The sequence below is a fragment of the Alternaria atra genome, assembly GCF_907166805.1.
Source record: "Alternaria atra isolate CS162 genome assembly, contig: 37, whole genome shotgun sequence".
Lineage (NCBI taxonomy): Eukaryota > Fungi > Ascomycota > Dothideomycetes > Pleosporales > Pleosporaceae > Alternaria > Alternaria atra.
This window is the reverse complement of record NW_025091336.1, coordinates 520,023-538,154: the sequence shown is the minus strand read 5'-3', so window position 1 is coordinate 538,154 and position 18,132 is coordinate 520,023. Positions and strand designations below refer to the sequence as shown.

General features: G+C 51.2%; 7 protein-coding genes across 7 annotated transcripts; 5 read left to right on the top strand and 2 right to left on the bottom strand.

Moving 5' to 3' along the window:
- Positions 1 to 3,127: 3,127 nt before the first annotated feature.
- ALTATR162_LOCUS11907 (uncharacterized protein) lies at positions 3,128 to 8,146 on the top strand (the record flags this gene model as incomplete). Its single annotated transcript, XM_043319551.1, has 5 exons — positions 3,128 to 3,262; positions 3,330 to 3,462; positions 3,516 to 3,705; positions 3,757 to 7,883; positions 7,944 to 8,146. 5 exons carry the CDS (start codon positions 3,128 to 3,130, stop codon positions 8,144 to 8,146), a joined length of 4,788 nt encoding a protein of 1,595 aa, XP_043175486.1.
- Positions 8,147 to 9,059: 913 nt separating this feature from the next.
- On the top strand, positions 9,060 to 9,880 carry ALTATR162_LOCUS11906 (uncharacterized protein; the record flags this gene model as incomplete). The annotated part of the gene is made up of 2 exons (XM_043319550.1): positions 9,060 to 9,379; positions 9,559 to 9,880. 2 exons carry the CDS (start codon positions 9,060 to 9,062, stop codon positions 9,878 to 9,880), a joined length of 642 nt encoding a protein of 213 aa, XP_043175485.1.
- Positions 9,881 to 10,969: 1,089 nt separating this feature from the next.
- On the top strand, positions 10,970 to 12,752 carry ALTATR162_LOCUS11905 (uncharacterized protein; the record flags this gene model as incomplete). The annotated part of the gene is made up of 4 exons (XM_043319549.1): positions 10,970 to 11,067; positions 11,125 to 11,843; positions 11,895 to 12,273; positions 12,329 to 12,752. The coding sequence occupies 4 exons, from the start codon at positions 10,970 to 10,972 to the stop codon at positions 12,750 to 12,752; spliced, it is 1,620 nt and encodes a 539-aa protein (XP_043175484.1).
- A 1,180-nt stretch (positions 12,753 to 13,932) lies between these two features.
- On the top strand, positions 13,933 to 15,318 carry ALTATR162_LOCUS11904 (uncharacterized protein; the record flags this gene model as incomplete). Its single annotated transcript, XM_043319548.1, has 4 exons — positions 13,933 to 14,047; positions 14,137 to 14,850; positions 14,903 to 15,216; positions 15,268 to 15,318. The coding sequence occupies 4 exons, from the start codon at positions 13,933 to 13,935 to the stop codon at positions 15,316 to 15,318; spliced, it is 1,194 nt and encodes a 397-aa protein (XP_043175483.1).
- A 1,014-nt stretch (positions 15,319 to 16,332) lies between these two features.
- Positions 16,333 to 16,948, top strand: ALTATR162_LOCUS11903 (uncharacterized protein; the record flags this gene model as incomplete). Its single annotated transcript, XM_043319547.1, has 2 exons — positions 16,333 to 16,518; positions 16,595 to 16,948. 2 exons carry the CDS (start codon positions 16,333 to 16,335, stop codon positions 16,946 to 16,948), a joined length of 540 nt encoding a protein of 179 aa, XP_043175482.1.
- Positions 16,949 to 17,098: 150 nt separating this feature from the next.
- On the bottom strand, positions 17,099 to 17,462 carry ALTATR162_LOCUS11902 (uncharacterized protein; the record flags this gene model as incomplete). The annotated part of the gene is made up of 2 exons (XM_043319546.1): positions 17,099 to 17,235; positions 17,324 to 17,462. 2 exons carry the CDS (start codon positions 17,460 to 17,462, stop codon positions 17,099 to 17,101), a joined length of 276 nt encoding a protein of 91 aa, XP_043175481.1.
- A 318-nt stretch (positions 17,463 to 17,780) lies between these two features.
- ALTATR162_LOCUS11901 (uncharacterized protein) lies at positions 17,781 to 17,984 on the bottom strand (the record flags this gene model as incomplete). The annotated part of the gene is made up of 1 exon (XM_043319545.1): positions 17,781 to 17,984. The coding sequence occupies one exon, from the start codon at positions 17,982 to 17,984 to the stop codon at positions 17,781 to 17,783; it is 204 nt and encodes a 67-aa protein (XP_043175480.1).
- Between the last annotated feature and the right edge of the window lie 148 nt (positions 17,985 to 18,132).

Here is an 18,132-nt window from a genome sequence, read left to right as displayed (position 1 = left end):
TAATGGCCGCGCATGTGACCCGAGTGCTGTCGTAGTGATCAGGTGGCGCTACATCCCATATAATGTGCATGTAAAAGTTACAGCCTCCATTATTCCCCTTAGCACCGCCGACGGGAAGCACCAGCATCGTTCTCGGGTGGTCTGAAAGTATACCCCCCATTCTTTCCGCACCTGACTGTACTAGATTCACTATAGGAAGATGATGAACACTGACGGTGATTCGTAAGTACTGTGAGGTCTCTCGATGGTTCCAGTCACCGCACCCATCTCGAATGTGACGAGAAATGTCGGCAGCATCCTTCTCCGATGAACGAAATTGATACGGGATATCTGAGAATTCAACACGACCAATCCAGCCAAATGGTGACCAACTAGGATATCCTAGTCGTCTGGTAGTGGGACTTTGGTGCTTCCACTTTATGCATATGATACCCGGGCCGGCCATTGGTATTTGATATGGTAAGCCGCATATGGTACCAATAGACGGGTTCTTTGTATGATGGTAGTTCAGAACGCCCAGTATTGCGTTCAAGACGTCATTTTCGTAGCTGAGTTCACGTCTTGTGTACTGTTCCAGCAATTGCATGATTTCGTTGAGCCCGCGAGATCCGTCATTCCTACCCCCTAAGGCTCGCGGATTCAAGGTACCTTCGAGTAGAGAGAAATCCGATCCAGGTATACTACGCTGGAAGCCTTCGTGTTCTTGTGCCTGGTTGCAAATGAATAAGACCCCACTCTCTGTAAAGTATAGTCTTCTGCGCGGAAGGTAGCCTTCCTGGAATGTCCACCCCCGTGTGAACCACCGAGAATCGGCAACAACACGGTAAACTGCGTCTGGAACAAACGACACGCATACGCTTCCTATAGCAGCATCTCGATACCTCATCTTCCGTGCATTACTTACACCCGGTAGGCCATAGGAGGGGTCATTGCCTGCTGCAGCGATCAGAGTGAGCACCGCTGAGGTGTATATCAAGTCCATCTGTTGGATCTGACGATGCTTGTCCTCTGCGTCATCCTGCTTTATACACTAGTGCTTTGATGAGAAACGCGAACTTGCCAAGAGTGGTACTTACGAAGGCGCTGTGAGTAACATTAGCTCAAACTCCTTAGATAACTAGTGCAGAGAAACTCACTCAATCCAGAGATACCGATAACCTAGAAGTAGGGTAGCCTTGATACTGTCCTCTATAGTACGAGGCAACGTAGTAGGCAGAAGTCCGGATATCGAGTCTGTCTTGAAGACCAAGCCACCCCATACATACGACAAAGCCACATACTGGCAGTCTACAGATGCTAAAACGAGAGCTCTTTCCATGCAATCGATGACTGTTATATTCCGCGGCCCTTCTTGTACACCGAACTTGCACTGAATATGCGACTCGCATTTGTCAAGCCAGCTCTTGATTGTATCAAAATCAACGTGTAGGCGCTCAAGAGTTTCGTGACCTTTCCAACTGTCAGCTCTGGAAGACCCAGAATACCAAACTCTGACGATTCCCGGTCGACCGCTGTCCCCTCTTCTGATGCCGTTCGAATCATGAAAGACAGCCACGCCTGAGTGGCCCAACCGACGTTCCCAACGCAATAGAAAAGGCCATTCCAAGCTCGGCGTTTCATCTTGGTGTACCTGCATCGCCATTCCAAGTATTTGGCATACGTTACAAGCTGATAACAAAAGCTCTTCCGCTTTCTCTTCAATTTTGAAGATATCCGCACTGTATTCGTTGAACAATACTTTTGGCCATACTGCCAAGCATCGATCGCACGTATGGCTCTTTTCCGGATGGAATTGCTCGGGTCTATGATCTAGTTTACCGATCGCTTTGCTCCTGTCGCTCATGACAGGTAATAGGGATAGTCGGGGGATAAAGAAGCTCGCTTTCACTGGTTTATACACAATAAGCAAAATGTACCCTAGAGGTATACATTGTCTTCTGTCTTGCGGTGTTACAGTAGGAACTCGAGTGAATACCTATCGAATGACTTTATCGTATTGGTACGATTTGGAAGTGATGCGGCTATTCGAGGATAACCAGGAAGGCTGCGACTGTCTGGTGGGAGTGTTTCATGGATAAGGGTTATCGCACGTGATTGTCCATTTGCCCCTCTGATCCTCCATTTCAGAACAACCAGGCAATCGCCTGCAGAGCGTCTTAAAGCGCAGGTACGTCCGCGAGTATTTACGAACATCTTCCGACACTTTGACTCAGTTATTCAATCAGGAATTGTTCATATTATGCAACAGCATTTTATTACCAGTAGCAAGCTCGTGGAGTCAGTGACGGACAGGTGTACAAGTGCACAGTCACACTGTAGTGGATACAGTTAAGCCATGACCAGCCAGCCAACTATTTGACAGTTGATCGACCCGTTGAACATTGAAGCTCTAGGTTTCTCAATCTCGAAGTACAGTGAAGTGTTGACGCCCACGTATCATGGTGAGGCGGCACGTTTCAGGAGGCCCAGCCAAGTAAGAACGGATGCGCGAGACCAGAGATTCCCGAGCGGCAAAACGATGACAAGGAGTCTACTTGCATAAATTCTGGGGAAGGACTGACGCTTTAGATGACATGAGTGGAGAACGGGACAGTGCGAGTAAGAATGCTGGCCTGCATTCGACGTGGTACGCAGCACGTAGGAAAGCCGAGCAGCGTCACAGGCTGCTCCAGGTCTGTCGAGGAGGGCCGCAGATCAGACGCAGGCTGATGAGGCTATTTTGTGTGCATTTGTGAGGAGGTGCATATGGTGAGACGCCTGTCTGCGCGGTTCCAAGACGTTGAGCAGTGGTGGTTGGCTCGGCCCCCTGGAGGTGGCTCGTGCGGGCTGGCGGGATGTTGGCGGTGAGAGGCGATTAGCGTGACCAGAGAAAGTCGACAACACGGCGGGCAACAGTTCGCATATCTTCGCCCACACGATTGCACTTCTCTCCTTTAGGGATGCATCGAGCCCTGTGACTGCAGCGATATCCAACGCTGACGACGCCCACGACAACGACTAGGAAGAAGCCAGCGACCGCACCGATTTAGCGAGCTGAGCGTACTGTCCACCACCAGGGAGCCGCCTTTGGACCCTGATTCCGCACCGCCATTTGGAGGGGGAGAAAGAAGGACCGCAACCACCCACCATGGCACACATCTACGACATCGGCACCCGGGCATGGCAGCCCGATACCACCGAGGGCTGGGTTGCCTCCGAGGTGACGGACAAGCAGATTGCGGGAGACAAAGTGAAGCTGGTGTTCACACTGGAGAATGGCGAGGTATGCCCACTAGAGAAGACATGATGTTACTGCGAAACATGGCAACTGACGACGATTCACTGCGCAGACCAAATCCGTCGAGACGACGATACTTGCCATCCAGACGGGCAATGACCCCAATCTCCCTCCGTTGATGAACCCGGCCATGCTCGAGGCCAGCGATGACCTTACGAACCTGTCACATCTAAACGAGCCGGCTGGTACGGACTGCCCAACCCCACACCGAAAGCATGGCATACTGACGATAGTGCAGTGCTCCAGGCCATCAAGCTACGTTACCTGCAGAAGGAGATCTACACATATTCCGGAATTGTCCTGATTGCGACAAATCCCTTTGCGCGAGTCGACTCACTATACGTACCCGGCATGGTACAGGTCTACGCTGGCAAGCAGAGATCCTATGGCGCTCCGCATTTGTTCGCCATTGCTGAAGAAGCCTTCGCGTGAGTTCCCCACTCCTCATGCCCACCATGGCAGTGACTAACCCTCCCCAGCGACATGTTGCGAGATCAGAAGAACCAGACCATTGTCGTCTCCGGAGAGTCTGGAGCCGGAAAGACGGTCAGCGCCAAATACATCATGCGATACTTCGCGACACGAGAGTCTCCCGACAACCCCCACAAGCGGAGAGGCAAGTCCGACTCGATGAGTGAGACCGAGGAACAGATTCTGGCTACCAACCCCATCATGGAAGCCTTCGGTAACGCCAAAACTACTCGTAACGACAACTCGTCGCGATTCGGTAAATACATCGAGATCATGTTCAATAAGCAGACGGACATTATTGGTGCAAAGATCAGGACATACCTGTTGGAACGGTCGAGACTGGTGTTTCAGCCGCTTAAAGAGCGGAATTACCACGTCTTCTACCAGCTGGTAGCCGGTGCGTCGGACGAGGAGCGGGAAGAGCTGTCCTTGAAGTCGGTCGAAGAGTTCAGCTACCTCAACCAAGGCAGTGCGCCTGTGATTGAAGGTATGGACGATGTGGCTGAGTTCAAGGCTACAAGGCAGTCCTTAACCAAAATTGGTGTGGCCCCGGAAACTCAAGCCGGCATCTGGCGCCTGCTAGCGGCCCTGCTGCACATGGGAGACATCAAGATTACAGCAACTCGGACAGACTCAAATCTCTCGCCGGACGAGCCCTCTCTCGTCAAGGCTTGTTCACTGCTAGGAATAGACGCAAACACCTTTGCCAAGTGGATTGTAAAGAAGCAGCTCATTACTAGAGGAGAGAAGATCGTTTCCAACTTGACGCAACAGCAGGCCATCGTGGTGCGGGATTCCGTTGCCAAGTTTATCTATTCAAGTTTGTTCGACTGGCTGGTCGAGCGAACAAACGAGAGTTTGGCCACTGAGGAGGTTATTTCGCACGCCCACACCTTTATTGGTGTCCTTGATATCTACGGTTTCGAGCATTTCGCAAAGAACTCTTTCGAGCAGTTCTGTATCAACTACGCTAATGAGAAGTTGCAACAAGAATTTAACGCTCACGTTTTCAAGCTGGAGCAGGAGGAGTACATGCGGGAAAAGATCGACTGGACTTTTATCGACTTCGCCGACAACCAGCCATGTATCGACCTCATTGAAGGCAAGCTGGGTATCTTGTCTCTATTAGACGAAGAATCACGTTTGCCCATGGGTTCAGATGAGCAATTTGTTACTAAGCTGCACCACAACTACTCTGGAGATAAGCACAAGTTCTACAAGAAGCCTCGGTTTGGCAAGTCGTCCTTCACTGTCTGCCATTACGCCATCGATGTCACATACGAATCCGATGGCTTCATCGAGAAGAACAGAGATACCGTGCCCGATGAGCACATGGAGGTTCTCAAGGCTGCGAGCAACAAGTTCTTGACCCAAGTTTTGGATGTTGCTGCGTCTATCCGAGAGAAGGAGAACGCTACCAATGCCTCTTCTAAGCCGGGCACTGCCATGTCGGCTGGACGAAGGATGGCGACCAACCGCAAGCCAACGCTCGGTGGCATCTTCAAGTCTTCTCTTATCGAACTCATGCAGACTATCAACTCAACCGACGTTCACTATATTAGATGTATCAAGCCCAACGAGGCCAAGGCTGCCTGGCAGTTCGACGGACCCATGGTTCTCAGTCAGTTGCGCGCCTGTGGTGTCCTTGAAACAGTCAGGATCAGTTGCGCTGGTTACCCTACACGATGGACTTACGAAGAGTTCGCCCTACGTTACTACATGTTAGTCAGATCCGCTGAATGGACGCCCGAAATCCGAAACATGGCCACGGCCATCTTGAAGAAAGCACTAGGATCTGGCAAGAACGATGGCACCGACAAGTACCAGATGGGTTTGACAAAGATCTTCTTCCGTGCCGGTATGCTTGCTTTCCTTGAGAACTTGCGTACAGCTAGGCTCAACGATGCGGCCGTTATGATTCAGAAGAACCTCCGAGCCAAATACTACCGCCGCATCTACCTCGAGATGCGCGAGGCTGTTATTCTTGTGCAATCGTTGGCTAGGGGCTACATGACCAGGGAACAGGCCGAAGAGGCTAGGCAGGTCAAGGCTGCGACCACCATCCAGAGAGTTTGGCGTGGTAGCAAAGACCGCAAGCGCTTCCTTGTTGTTCGAAACTCGCTCATCAAGTTTGAGGCTGCCGCAAAGGGATTCCTTCTCCGCAAGAACATGCTGGACAAGAGGCTTGGAGATGCTGCTCGTATGATCCAACGGAACTGGCGCAAACAAAGATACATCCGCGCATACAAGAAGGAGATCAACGACATCATCACCGTCCAGAAGCTCTGGAGGGGAAGGAAGGCCCGCAGGGAATACAAGGTCCTTCGCGCCGAATCTCGCGACCTCAAGAACATCTCTTACAAGCTAGAGAACAAGGTCGTAGAACTCACCCAGAACCTCGGTACGATGAGAGAGCAAAACAAGTCGCTCAAGTCACAAGTGGAGAACTACGAGAGCCAGATCAAGTCGTACAAAGAACGCAGTCGTACACTCGAGAACCGCCAGAAGGAACTTCAAGCCGAAGCCAACCAGGCTGGTATCACCGCTGCCAAGCTCAGCCAGATGGAGGACGAATACAAGAAACTGCAGACAAGCTACGAAGAGAGCACCGCAAAGATGCGACACCTACAGGAGGAAGAGAAGGAACTCCGTGCGTCGCTTAAGAGGACCACGGACGACCTGGAGCAATCTAAGAGGAGGAGCAATGTTACCGAGACCGAAAAGATGACGCTTCGCCAACAGCTCGCCGAATTGCAAGAGCAGGTCGAACTGATGAAGCGATCTGGCCCGATCGCCGACTTGACCAACGGTCACTCCACCTCTGTAGCCCCCAGCAGCTTGATCAAGCTCGTCTCATCGAAGAAGCCAAAGAGGCGCAGCGCCGGACCCGATACCCGCGATATCAACCGCTTCAGCGAACAGTACAACCCACGGCCAGTCTCGATGGCTCCTGGTTCCACTATCCACAGACAGAACCTTTCCGGCTCAACCTTTGCTCAGCTCGATAATGTCGAGCTTGAGCTTGAGAACATCCTTGCCGAAGAGGATATGTTGAACGATGAGGTTACCCTGGGGTTGATCAAGAACCTGAAGATTCCATCGCCCACTACCACACCCCCACCCACCGACAAGGAGGTGCTCTTCCCTGCCTACCTCATCAACCTTGTCACCTCAGAGATGTGGAACAACGGCTTCGTCAAGGAGTCGGAGCGCTTCCTCGCAAACGTCATGCAGTCGATCCAACAAGAGGTCATGCAGCACGATGCGGAAGATGCGATCAACCCAGGCGCTTTCTGGTTGTCAAATGTACACGAGATGCTGTCGTTCGTCTTCCTCGCTGAGGACTGGTACGAGCAACAAAAGACCGATAACTACGAGTACGACCGATTATTGGAGATTGTCAAGCATGATCTTGAGAGTCTCGAGTTCAACATCTACCACACCTGGATGAAGGTCCTGAAGAAGAAGTTGCACAAGATGATCATTCCTGCTATCATCGAGTCGCAATCGCTACCTGGCTTCGTCACCAACGAGAGCAACCGTTTCCTCGGAAAACTGCTTCAGGGCAGCAACACCCCTGCCTACAGCATGGACAACTTACTCACCCTGCTCAATAGCGTTTACAAGGCGATGAAGGCTTACTACCTCGAAGACTCTATCATCACACAGTGTGTCACTGAGTTGCTGAGGTTAGTGGGTGTCACTGCTTTCAACGACTTGCTCATGCGCCGTAACTTCCTCTCATGGAAGCGAGGTCTGCAGATCAACTACAACATCACCCGTATCGAAGAGTGGTGCAAGTCGCATGACATGCCTGAGGGTACACTACAGCTTGAGCATCTGATGCAAGCTACCAAGCTGCTTCAGCTGAAGAAGGCTACCTTGAACGACATTGAGATCATTCAGGACATCTGCTGGATGTTGAGTCCAAATCAGATCCAAAAGCTGCTGAACCAGTACTTGGTAGCCGACTACGAACAGCCCATCAACGGCGAGATCATGAAGGCTGTCGCGTCGCGAGTGACAGAGAAGAGCGACGTCCTGTTGCTCACAGCAGTCGATATGGAGGACAGTGGTCCGTACGAAATCGCAGAACCGCGAGTCATCACAGCACTCGAGACATACACACCCTCTTGTAAGTATTTCCCTTCAACAATTTATCGCCTAATCGGAACACGTCTAATACGCACAACAGGGCTGCAAACACCCCGCCTCAAGCGTCTTGCTGAAATCGTCTCTCAACAAGCCATCGCGCAACAAGAGAAGCTCGAGTTCGACGACGACATGCCCAACGGCCAAAGCAACGGCGACGCCATGAACGCCTTGACCGGCGGAATGGGTATCAACGGCAACGGCATGAACGGACATGGTACGATTGAAGAAGGTATTGAGGCATGAACTTTAGCATCTTTGTGAGCGATGAGCGAAAAATTTGGTACTAGACATGACACGAGACAATGAGAACGAAAGGGGAAACTAAGCGCCCACAAGATGATAGACCAAACCAATTGCTTGTTAGGTGTAGTAGAGCAGCTGTTTCTTCGATTTCTGTTCTAGTCGCGGGACTTCTGGGAGGGGGATGGAAGGTGTGTCTGCGCCAAACTACTACACTTTTTCTGCAATTGCGGGAGGGGGATCAAAGGCGCACGACGCATGATGATGTTGGGTATTTAATGCTGAGCGGTTTTTCTGGGAATTCTATATCTTTTTTAACTTGTCTTATATGTGTTTATCGTTGTGTATGGGTGTTGATGTGCCGTGGCGATTGGGTGGAGATCTGGTTGCAAGGACATAGTATTCACTTTGGAACGGTGTGTGGAGGTAAGTCTTGTGTCTGCCTCCAGATTGGTTGGGTATACCGGCGCTGGTGGCGAGGATGTCAGACCATTGCTAGTGAACTTTCAAACATTACAAAGACTTTAGACCTGAAGAATACATGAGTATCTAGTATAAGTAGCCGAATCTGGTAGGTCTCCTCTACCAGTTGTTCATCGAAAGCGGGTTAATGAGATGAACACATGAAACTCCTGAATGAGCCCGCTCTTTTCAACATCTTACAATTGAAGATAGAGCGTTACATTCGGTTTCCTTTCTTTGGTTCTACTATGAGCAAGTTCAGTGGACCCTGATAATAGGCTCTTTCAGGCAACAGCGGCTAGTCCCACCTTACACGTGTGAAAGGTTGACCCTGGAACTACTCATCGGCGCTCCCTGGCTCACTTCATCCTGCTTCCTCGCTTGGTATAGATACAATTGCAACTTTACCTGCTCACCGACAGTGTTCGCGAAATTCCAGGGAATCCAAGAGAGGATGTTCTCGAAAAGAGAGAAGCTTCGATGCCCGACTGGTTCGCCATCCACAGACCCTGACAACGTATACGAAGACGACGCTAAACTCCTCAAAGCTGCGCTACCAAATGCTGTGGACTTAGAGAGGGTTTGGTTGTGGGTACACAAGGAGGATATGATGAGCTGCACAGTGCCCGAAGCTGGAACAGCTGAAGACTACATCAACGCTCTCGCCAGCACCGACTACGTGAACGAGTCTTTCCTCATCAAGATTTTCACACGATTAAGCAACTACTTCTACCCCCCATACCTATTGGCTCCTATAACGGTTACCGTTACTTCGTCCATCCATGCATGAGAATACTGGGACCCGATGGAGATCAAGTCAACTGGGATGACCCACGTGAATTCGCCAACGAGCCGATCATTGCGGACAGTTTAGTAAGACAGAAGATTGAATACTAGGACGCAGAAGCTAAGCGCGCTGATATGTCAGGACATTCGCATTCTAATGGCTCCAGCGACGAGAGCACTTTAGTCAACGGTACCACCAGATTCGCATGCATCCAAATGAGAAAAAGCTACGCAGCTGACGAGAAGCACTTCTCAGACAATGGCAAGCTAACCAAAGGGAAGAAGGTCGAGGGAACCATCTGGGTAGAGACAGATTGGGTCATGGTGGTTATCATCGGAGAAGATAGCACAGCCGGCACTGTCTGGCTGCTACAGAACTTCGAGCCTGGAGACGAGAACACGGGCTGTACGTACTTTATCAAGGAACCAGATACCAGTGCATGGGGCTACTTCGAGTACGAGAAGGAGATGCGTCTACGGCTGCAGTAACGCGCTGCCGTCAAGATTGCAGACAAGGTCACTGACCTCTCCAAGACTACTCAGTGAACTATGAATAAGTACATCACGGGAAACTAACAGATAGTACAGGCAGTATTTGTGCACCGTACTGAGGGTCAGTCGCCTGTTATCATTAGGCAGCCGCCAAGGTCGAGTACGACTTCACGCCAGACGTGCCAAGTATCCGTATTGAGGACTGAGGGGACGAGGGATGGTGCTAGAGACTGCTAGAAGAGTCAGCAATCAGGCTTTCCATACATGTTTTGGTCCCGGGGACTGCCTCCAAACTTAGCAATGGCTGCCGAGTTTTCCTTGTGTTCATAGATCTCCTTTTGTTCTCGGGTTTGTTTGCCTGGTTTCTTGCGATGCATAGAAGAGACAATCAATGTGCTTTTGACACCGTCGGATAATGCTGCGCTGTGCGGAGACCTGGCTCATGGAGACTGTGTTCGTGGAGATAAGGAGTTTGACACTGCGTACCAACAAAGATGAGACAACAAAAGCAAATAAAGATGACAAACACGCGAACCATAAGAACTCGACGACTGTCGGCGCAAGCTGCGCCGAACCACACGTTCGGGGGTGCGCCACACGGCCCGCTCAGTCTAGTACGCTAGCTATACTTGGCCGCCGTTTGGCCCTTCCCACGATCCCGACATCCGGAATCATCTCGACAAGCGACACGGCCAAGCCATGGAGCTGACGACAACGTCTCCTCTCCTTTGCACGCCCTCTCCTCGCATTCCTCCAGGCTAGACTCCGATAAAAGAGGAGAGATAAATACCAACTTCCTTTCGCTCCCTAGGAATCCATTCCCTTTACCATTGCTTTTTTATACTTCTTCGTTATCTCATACGTTGTTGCATTGAGCGTGCATTGTTCTGGTTGACTGATTACTTGGCTCGACCCTGCATATTGCGAACGTAATACGAAACCCGAACCACAGAATACGGCTTACCCCAATGCGCCCTTCCACGTTTACCTAAACTCCGAGAAACGACCTTGAGAGAAGCGCACGCGACTGCGTCCACGTTGTTGTCAAAAGGTGCTAGGACGAGGCTTGAATCAGGGGAAGACAAGATGCCGTCTGTTGCGCAATGGCAGGGTACACCTTCAGTCAAGGGCGCGACTGAGAGCATACGCATGGCTTTGCTCACAGCATCGCTGATAGGCTTGCAGTAAATCAATCCTCGCCCAGGATTTTCTACCTGTGTCCTGTACTAAGCAACATGTAGATTCACATGGAACGTCGAAATGACATACTGCACACCCTACCTCCTCGAACTCGGTCTTACGAAATCGAAAATCTCCCTCGTTTGGGTCGCCGGTCCCCTCTCAGGCCTCATCATGCAGCCCATCGTCGGCGTCGTCGCGGATCGTTCTACCTCTCGCTGGGGCCGCCGGAGACCCTTTATGTTCTTTGGCACGATACTAGTAGCCATGTTCTTGTTGCTGCTTGGCTGGACGAAGGAGGTGGTTAGGTACTTTATAAAAGACGAGGCTGCGGCTAAGAGCGCAACGATATACGTGGCTGTGTTTAGTATATATGGAATTGATTTCGCGATCAATGCTGTACAGGGGAGTTGTAGAGGCCTGGTCGTGGATACGCTGCCTATTTCGAAACAACAGATGGGCAGTAGTTGGGCGAGTAGGATGGTTGCGGTCGGGAGCTTGATTGGGTATGGGGCGGGAGCGATTGATCTGAGGAGTGTGTTTGGACCTATGTTGGGAGACACGCAGTTCAAGCAGTTGACGGGTGTTGCGGCGTTGACGCTGTGCTTGGCGATTGGAACGACGAGTTGGGCTGTCACTGAAAGAGTGCTTATTAATGATGGAGCTGAGGAGGGCAAGGAGCTGGATCTCAAGCAAGTCCTCGGTACTATCGCGCATACTGCTCTGAATCTGCCCAGAAGTATCCAAGCCATCTGCACTGTTCAGTTCTGGGCTTGGATTGGTATGTCAAAGTCGTATTTTTGCTATGGACCGTGAACTAACAAATGTCTAGGCTGGTTTCCTTTCCTCTTCTACAGCACGACCTGGGTTGGCGAGGTATACCTACGGTATGACGCGCCGGCTGAAGTCAAAGCATCAAGTGATCTTACGGGCAAGGTTGGTCGCATTGGCTCAACGGCCCTTATTGCCTTTTCCATTATTACATTCGTAATGTCTGTCCTCCTGCCTTTCTTCGTTCAGAGTCCCGACGACGACGACAAAGGCCCTGGCTTCTCCCACCCGCCAAAGCGCCTAACTGGGCTAGAGAAATACAAACCTAGCCTACTTACAGCGTGGACAACGGCGCATTGTATCTTCGCAGGAAGCATGATCATGGCACCCTTTGTAAGGAGTCTGAGGCATGCGACTATCATCATCGCTTGCTGTGGCATGTAAGCAACCATTATCCTTGGATCAAAATCAGAAACCCAACCTGACACAATACAGATCATGGTCCGTAGCCTGCTGGGCTCCCTTCGCCTTCCTCGGCGTAGAAATCAACCGTCTCAACACTTCGACCTCGCACTCCTCGCACCCGAAGCGCTCCTCCATCGACCTTCCCGAAGCCCAATCCAACCTTGAAAAGGGTGCCGCATCTTCCTCTAGCGGCGGAGCAAGCTCAGGCCAGTACCTCGGCATCATGAACCTATACACGACGCTACCACAATTCATGGGCACAGGGATATCATGGGTAGTGTTTTCCATCCTAGAGCCCGGGAAAAGTCCCGAGTTGAGTGAGGCGCCGCCTGAAGAACATCACAACACGGATGGGCCGAATGCGATTGCGGTTTGTTTGTTCATTGGGGCTTGTTCGGCGTGTATGGCAGTTGTTGCTACGAGGAGGTTGGGGAGGATACAGGGAAGACTGTAGACGGGAAAGACGTGGATGCCAGAATAGCCTAAAAACCATCCTCGTCATGTCCATGTCAAATGTTTTCATCTTCTTGTCATGTTCTTTCCATGGCCTCGTGCGTCATGTTGAGTCACTTGCACATTGTTTGCCGCTTCTAAACGTGTTTAAAGTTCTCTTTGAACAGTCGTTACTACCGGGAATACGGCGGTTGTGTCGCATAGGCCGCTAATCGCCAGCAGAGAACATGACTCTTGATGACACCCACCCCCAACATGCTCACGTCCGTGGTTGCCATTGCCGCTTTCCGCTTTTGGGTTTAGGCAGATGCGATGGGGCCAGAGAGATTTTGCTAAGGGTTTGCTAAGGATTTTCCCAAGACCCGCTTTGTTCTAGAAGGCAGGTGTGGCTACTAATCGAAGCTGACGCTGATCGGGTGTGTGTAGAGATGGTATCTGTTGCAGCGGCGGTATACAGTGGCTAGGTAGGGCGCATGCATGGTGCTTCTTAGTGCAATCACGTTCAGCTGAGGATGGTGACAATGTTCAGTCGGGTGCGTCTTCCGGCCGGCTATTGGCCAATTCGGAGGAAGAGTCTCATCAACCAATGCATCAGACAACATGCACTCCCCCAAGCACTTCTCCAAGTACCGGCGGCCAAGGTCGGCCATGGCTCTTGGTGCAGGGCAGTCGACGTGGTAGACTACTGCGCGCACAAGCAAGTGAGGTATCGCCGCCAGATAAACTTGAATCGCTCGTTTGCTGAAAGTCGGAGAGATGCAAGCAAGGGCACACGTGCCATGCGTCTGGCAAAAGACGGTCAAGGATACAAATAGCACGACGCCCGCCTCTTCCGTGAGCGTTGTATCCTCCTCATCCACGGCAGTGTCTGTTACCTGGTCGCGAAGTCCTTGTTCGTTGCATTTTGCACTAGCCTGCAACTAGCCATATAGAGGGGCGAAAACAACCTTGCGTAGCGCCTGTCCTTCTCGCTCAACCCGCCGAACAATTCTGCGGCTCACCCACAACACCCACCTTTCGCCCAACAACTCGCCACTTGCAGACCGACATCACTAATTCGCCAAGATGTCTGAGCCGATCCGCAATAAGAAGATGGATTCCATATCCGCCCCGTAAGTCGCTTCCCTCTCGTCCGCCACACAATTTTGTCCCGAAAAACACGACGACAACAAGACCCCAACATGGACGTACCGCATTCTAACGTGCGCCCTGCTAGCACCCCTCAGAACACACCCGCAAATGCTGCCCCCATATCGTCGCGCGCTCAGCAGCCCGGCGTCAGCAGCATCAAGGAAGGTATGTCGCAATCTCGCAGTCTTGTGCCCCTCCAACCCCGCCTTGTATTCTCGTCAAGGCCTTGACCGCTAACTCGATTTTTCCTGCAGAGGAACTAGAGCGCACCGCCGCTGGACTCTTCGCTGCCAACCCCGCTCTCGTCGCCATGATGCAAAACAAGCTCGGCTCGCTCGTCGGTCGCTCAAGCGGCTACATTGAGTCCCTTCCTGCCTCGGTCCGCCGCCGTGTTGCCGGCCTCAAGGGCGTCCAGAAGGAGCACTCCAAGCTCGAGGCTGAGTTCCAAGAGGAGGTCCTGCAGCTGGAGAAGAAGTACTTCGCCAAGTTCACACCGCTATACCAGACCCGTGCCAAGATTGTCAACGGCAACGAGGAGCCCTCAGAAGACCAGGTCAAGGTCGGCGAGCAGCAAGATGAGGACGACGACGACGACGAGGACCAGCCCGAGCCTGAGCTCAACAAGGACGAGGGCAAGGACGTCAAGGGTATTCCAGAGTTCTGGCTCAGCGCCATGAAGAACCAGATTTCGCTTGCCGAGATGATCACAGACCGCGACGAGGCTGCTCTGAAGCACCTGACTGACATCCGCATGGAGTACCTCGACCGCCCCGGTTTCCGCCTAATCTTCGAGTTTGAGGAGAATGAATTCTTCACCAACAAGACCATCACCAAGACCTACTTCTACCAAGAGGAGAACGGCTACGGAGGTGACTTCATCTACGACCACGCCGAGGGTGACAAGGTCGACTGGAAGGCAGGCAAGGACCTGACTGTCCGCATTGAGAGCAAGAAGCAGAGGAACAAGAGTGAGTTTTCAATTACTTGCCACGAAGCGAATAGCAAACTAACAACATCCAGACACCAAGCAGACTCGCGTCGTTAAGAAGACCGTGCCCACAGAGTCGTTCTTCAACTTCTTCGACCCACCCAAGCCCCCACAAGACGAGGACGATGCCACTTCTGATATTGAGGAGCGTCTCGAACTCGACTACCAGCTCGGTGAGGACATCAAGGAGAAGCTTATCCCCCGTGCCATTGACTGGTTCACCGGCGAGGCTCTTCAATACGAGAACATTGAGGACTTTGACGAGGGCGAGTTTGAGGATGAGGACGATGAGGATGAGGATGAGCTCAGCGATGACCGTGACGAAGAGGAGGAGTCAGATGACGAGGTAAGCAGCCACGCCCACTTTACCAACTACAGTCATCTAACACAGCACCAGAACGACGGCACAAAACCAAAGCAGGAAGCTGCTGAGTGCAAGCAGAGCTAAATGCTCGATAAAAAAAGTAATCTCGCACTCCCAAGATCACAATATCCCCAGGTCGTTCTGAGCGGCATGTTCAGTCCAAGCTAGCTCCTAGCCGCCTTCCGTCACACTGAGATGTCTTTTTAAACGACTCTCCACGTCCGATATTTCACTTCACGATTTCTTACTCGGCGTAATACTGCATCAAAAGAGTTCAGGGGTGTTCGTTCGGCAATGGTTGGTTGGAGCTTCCTCTGGACTAGATATCTTAAGAACTACTCAGTTCTCTACCCTCCCCCCACCACTTCTTCTCACCCCTCCAGACTTCTGCCCAAACAAGTTCCTGGGCTCTTACAACCAACGATCGCTAGCATGTAAGGCGTTGTCTAGGTGGGGTTTTGCAGCATGTTTTCCTTGGTTCAGGGATGTTTATGTTTACGAGGTATTTTAGACGGCATAGGTAGTCTTGAGCGCATGTCACGGATCAATGAAAAGAAAAGTTTGAAGCCTCACTTTTTGGTAGTAGCTAGCATAACCTGCTCATGATCTAGATGTATTGTTGGTCAACCTCAGTACAGGTGTGAGACAACGCTCGCCTCATTCCGCATATCTAGCCAACCACATATGTGTTTGAAGAGCGATGTCATACATGCTGTGCTTACATACGTATCCTTGCACCTGTCGTCTTACTTCAGATGTCATGCGTTTGCTTTACCTTGGGGGGCCATGTCAGGGACAAGTAGTGCGGGGTAGTGGGGGTTACGCCGGGTGAAGTTCGGGCGCTCAAAAAATAATTCTGGAATGCGACAGGTATCCAACGCGACGAGAGCCCTTGAACGGTACACAACACTCTACCACTTACACGCCCAAAAAAAACCACTTCGATTGCCCTCTGATATATCCTGTCGTATCTGAAAACAGATCCAACATCGAGAGCCTATACAGCAACGACTTGCGTAACCTACCACACTCACTACGGCCTGCCTGCCTGCTACGCGACCGAGACCGACTTTGCGACAAGAGTCTACAACGAGAAACATGGCGCGCCAAAACCCAAACATTGTCATCACGGGTACACCTGGAGTAGGAAAGACGACACATGCTGAGCAATTAGCGCAAGCAACAGGGTTCAAACACGTTTCTGTGAATCAGATTGTCAAGGACGAGGGGTTCCATGAGGGCAAAGATGAGGAGACGGGGAGTTGGATTGTGGATGAAGACAAGGTATGCATACTCCCCCAAACATTCCCACTCCAAAAACATCCACCAACTGCGCATCACTAACATTTCCAACCCGCAGCTACTCGACCACCTAGAATCTCTCCCGCTAGCCAGCACAGGTGGCTATATCCTCGACTGGCACGCGTGCGATCTCTTCCCCGAACGCTGGATTGACCTCGTCATCGTGCTGCGCTGCGACTCGACACTTCTATACGATCGCCTTACCGCAAGAGGTTACAAGGGAAAGAAGTTAGAGGAGAACATGGATAGCGAGATTATGCAGGTCTTGCTCGATGAGGCGAGGGAGAGCTACAAGGAGGAGATTGTGGTGGAGCTCAGGAGTGAGAGTAATGAAGATGTTGAGGGGAACTTAGAGAGGGTGGAACAGTGGATTGCGCAGTGGAGGAAGGATAGGCAAGAGGGGGATGAGTAGGTGGTGTTGGGAATACTGAGAAGCGAAGAGAAGAGGGATATGACATGATGTGATATGATACCAACTGGGAGGGTTATGGACGAGTGCAGAATTCTACATCTCAACCCCTTCCGTCTACCCTAAACGCAATAGCAATACAAAATGCTCTTTCTACGCCTCAACGTTCTTACTTGCCAACCACTCCTTCAGTTTCTCCAATGCCTTGCCCCGATGGCTTATCTTGTTCTTCTCACTCTTGTCCATCTCAGCGTACGTCTGGCCCTCGTACTCGAAGCACGAGTCCCAACCTTTGTGTGTTATTGTCAGCTTCCGGCATATCTTCATCAAGCCATGCTTCGCCTTTCAAAACGACCATCGGGGGAAACCTCTACTTACCGAAAACAGTAGACCCCCGGCTTTCCACCAACTTTCCATCTGTGCGTCCTTGGAAGAGAATTGCTTCCTTGCCTGGACCTTCGCAGTACCCAAATGTGCATACCGCTTGGGCGGATTTGTCTTCAAAACCAGAGAGCATTTTGTGGAGGTTTGGGGCGCCGAGGGAGAGCATGAACCATTTGCTGGCAGGATAAGAGTGTTAGATGAGCGGCTTTGGTGGGGGAAGTAAAAGATTGTTGACGTGGATTTGAGGCTGGAATAGATGCGGAAGAAGGCAAGGAAGGACAAGAGCAGGGGAGAGAGAGAGGCAACATACATATACGGTCCCGGAAGGTCATTCATGGCTTTGAAGCAGAGACATGTATCTTCTACTAGAACCGGGCCTTGTACCTATCATTAATTCAACCATCAGCATCTGAGATAACACATATACTATCCACAAAAAAAAAGAGTCTTTTTATGTGAAATCATAACTTACAGCCTCAGCTGCTCTCCGTGCCTTGTCTTTCGTCACTTCTTCAACGGTGCCTTGGATTTCGACTAGGTCGACATTTTGGTTCTGCAGCTCGATGACGCCGGAGAGGATGGCTTGGACTTCGGCAAGCTTGTTCTTGTTGCCTGTTATGAAGTTTAAAACAGTGGGGATTGTTGAGGATGACATATTGAGGAGGTTGCTGATTGAACTTGGGAGGGTAGCTTCAGGAATTTTTGTTGCTTGGTTTGATGGTTTTTGCGGCTGCGATGAGAGTGTCAGTTAAAATTTGTGTCAATCACACCTAAGCACTGGGAACCTTGGGCGATTTATGTTT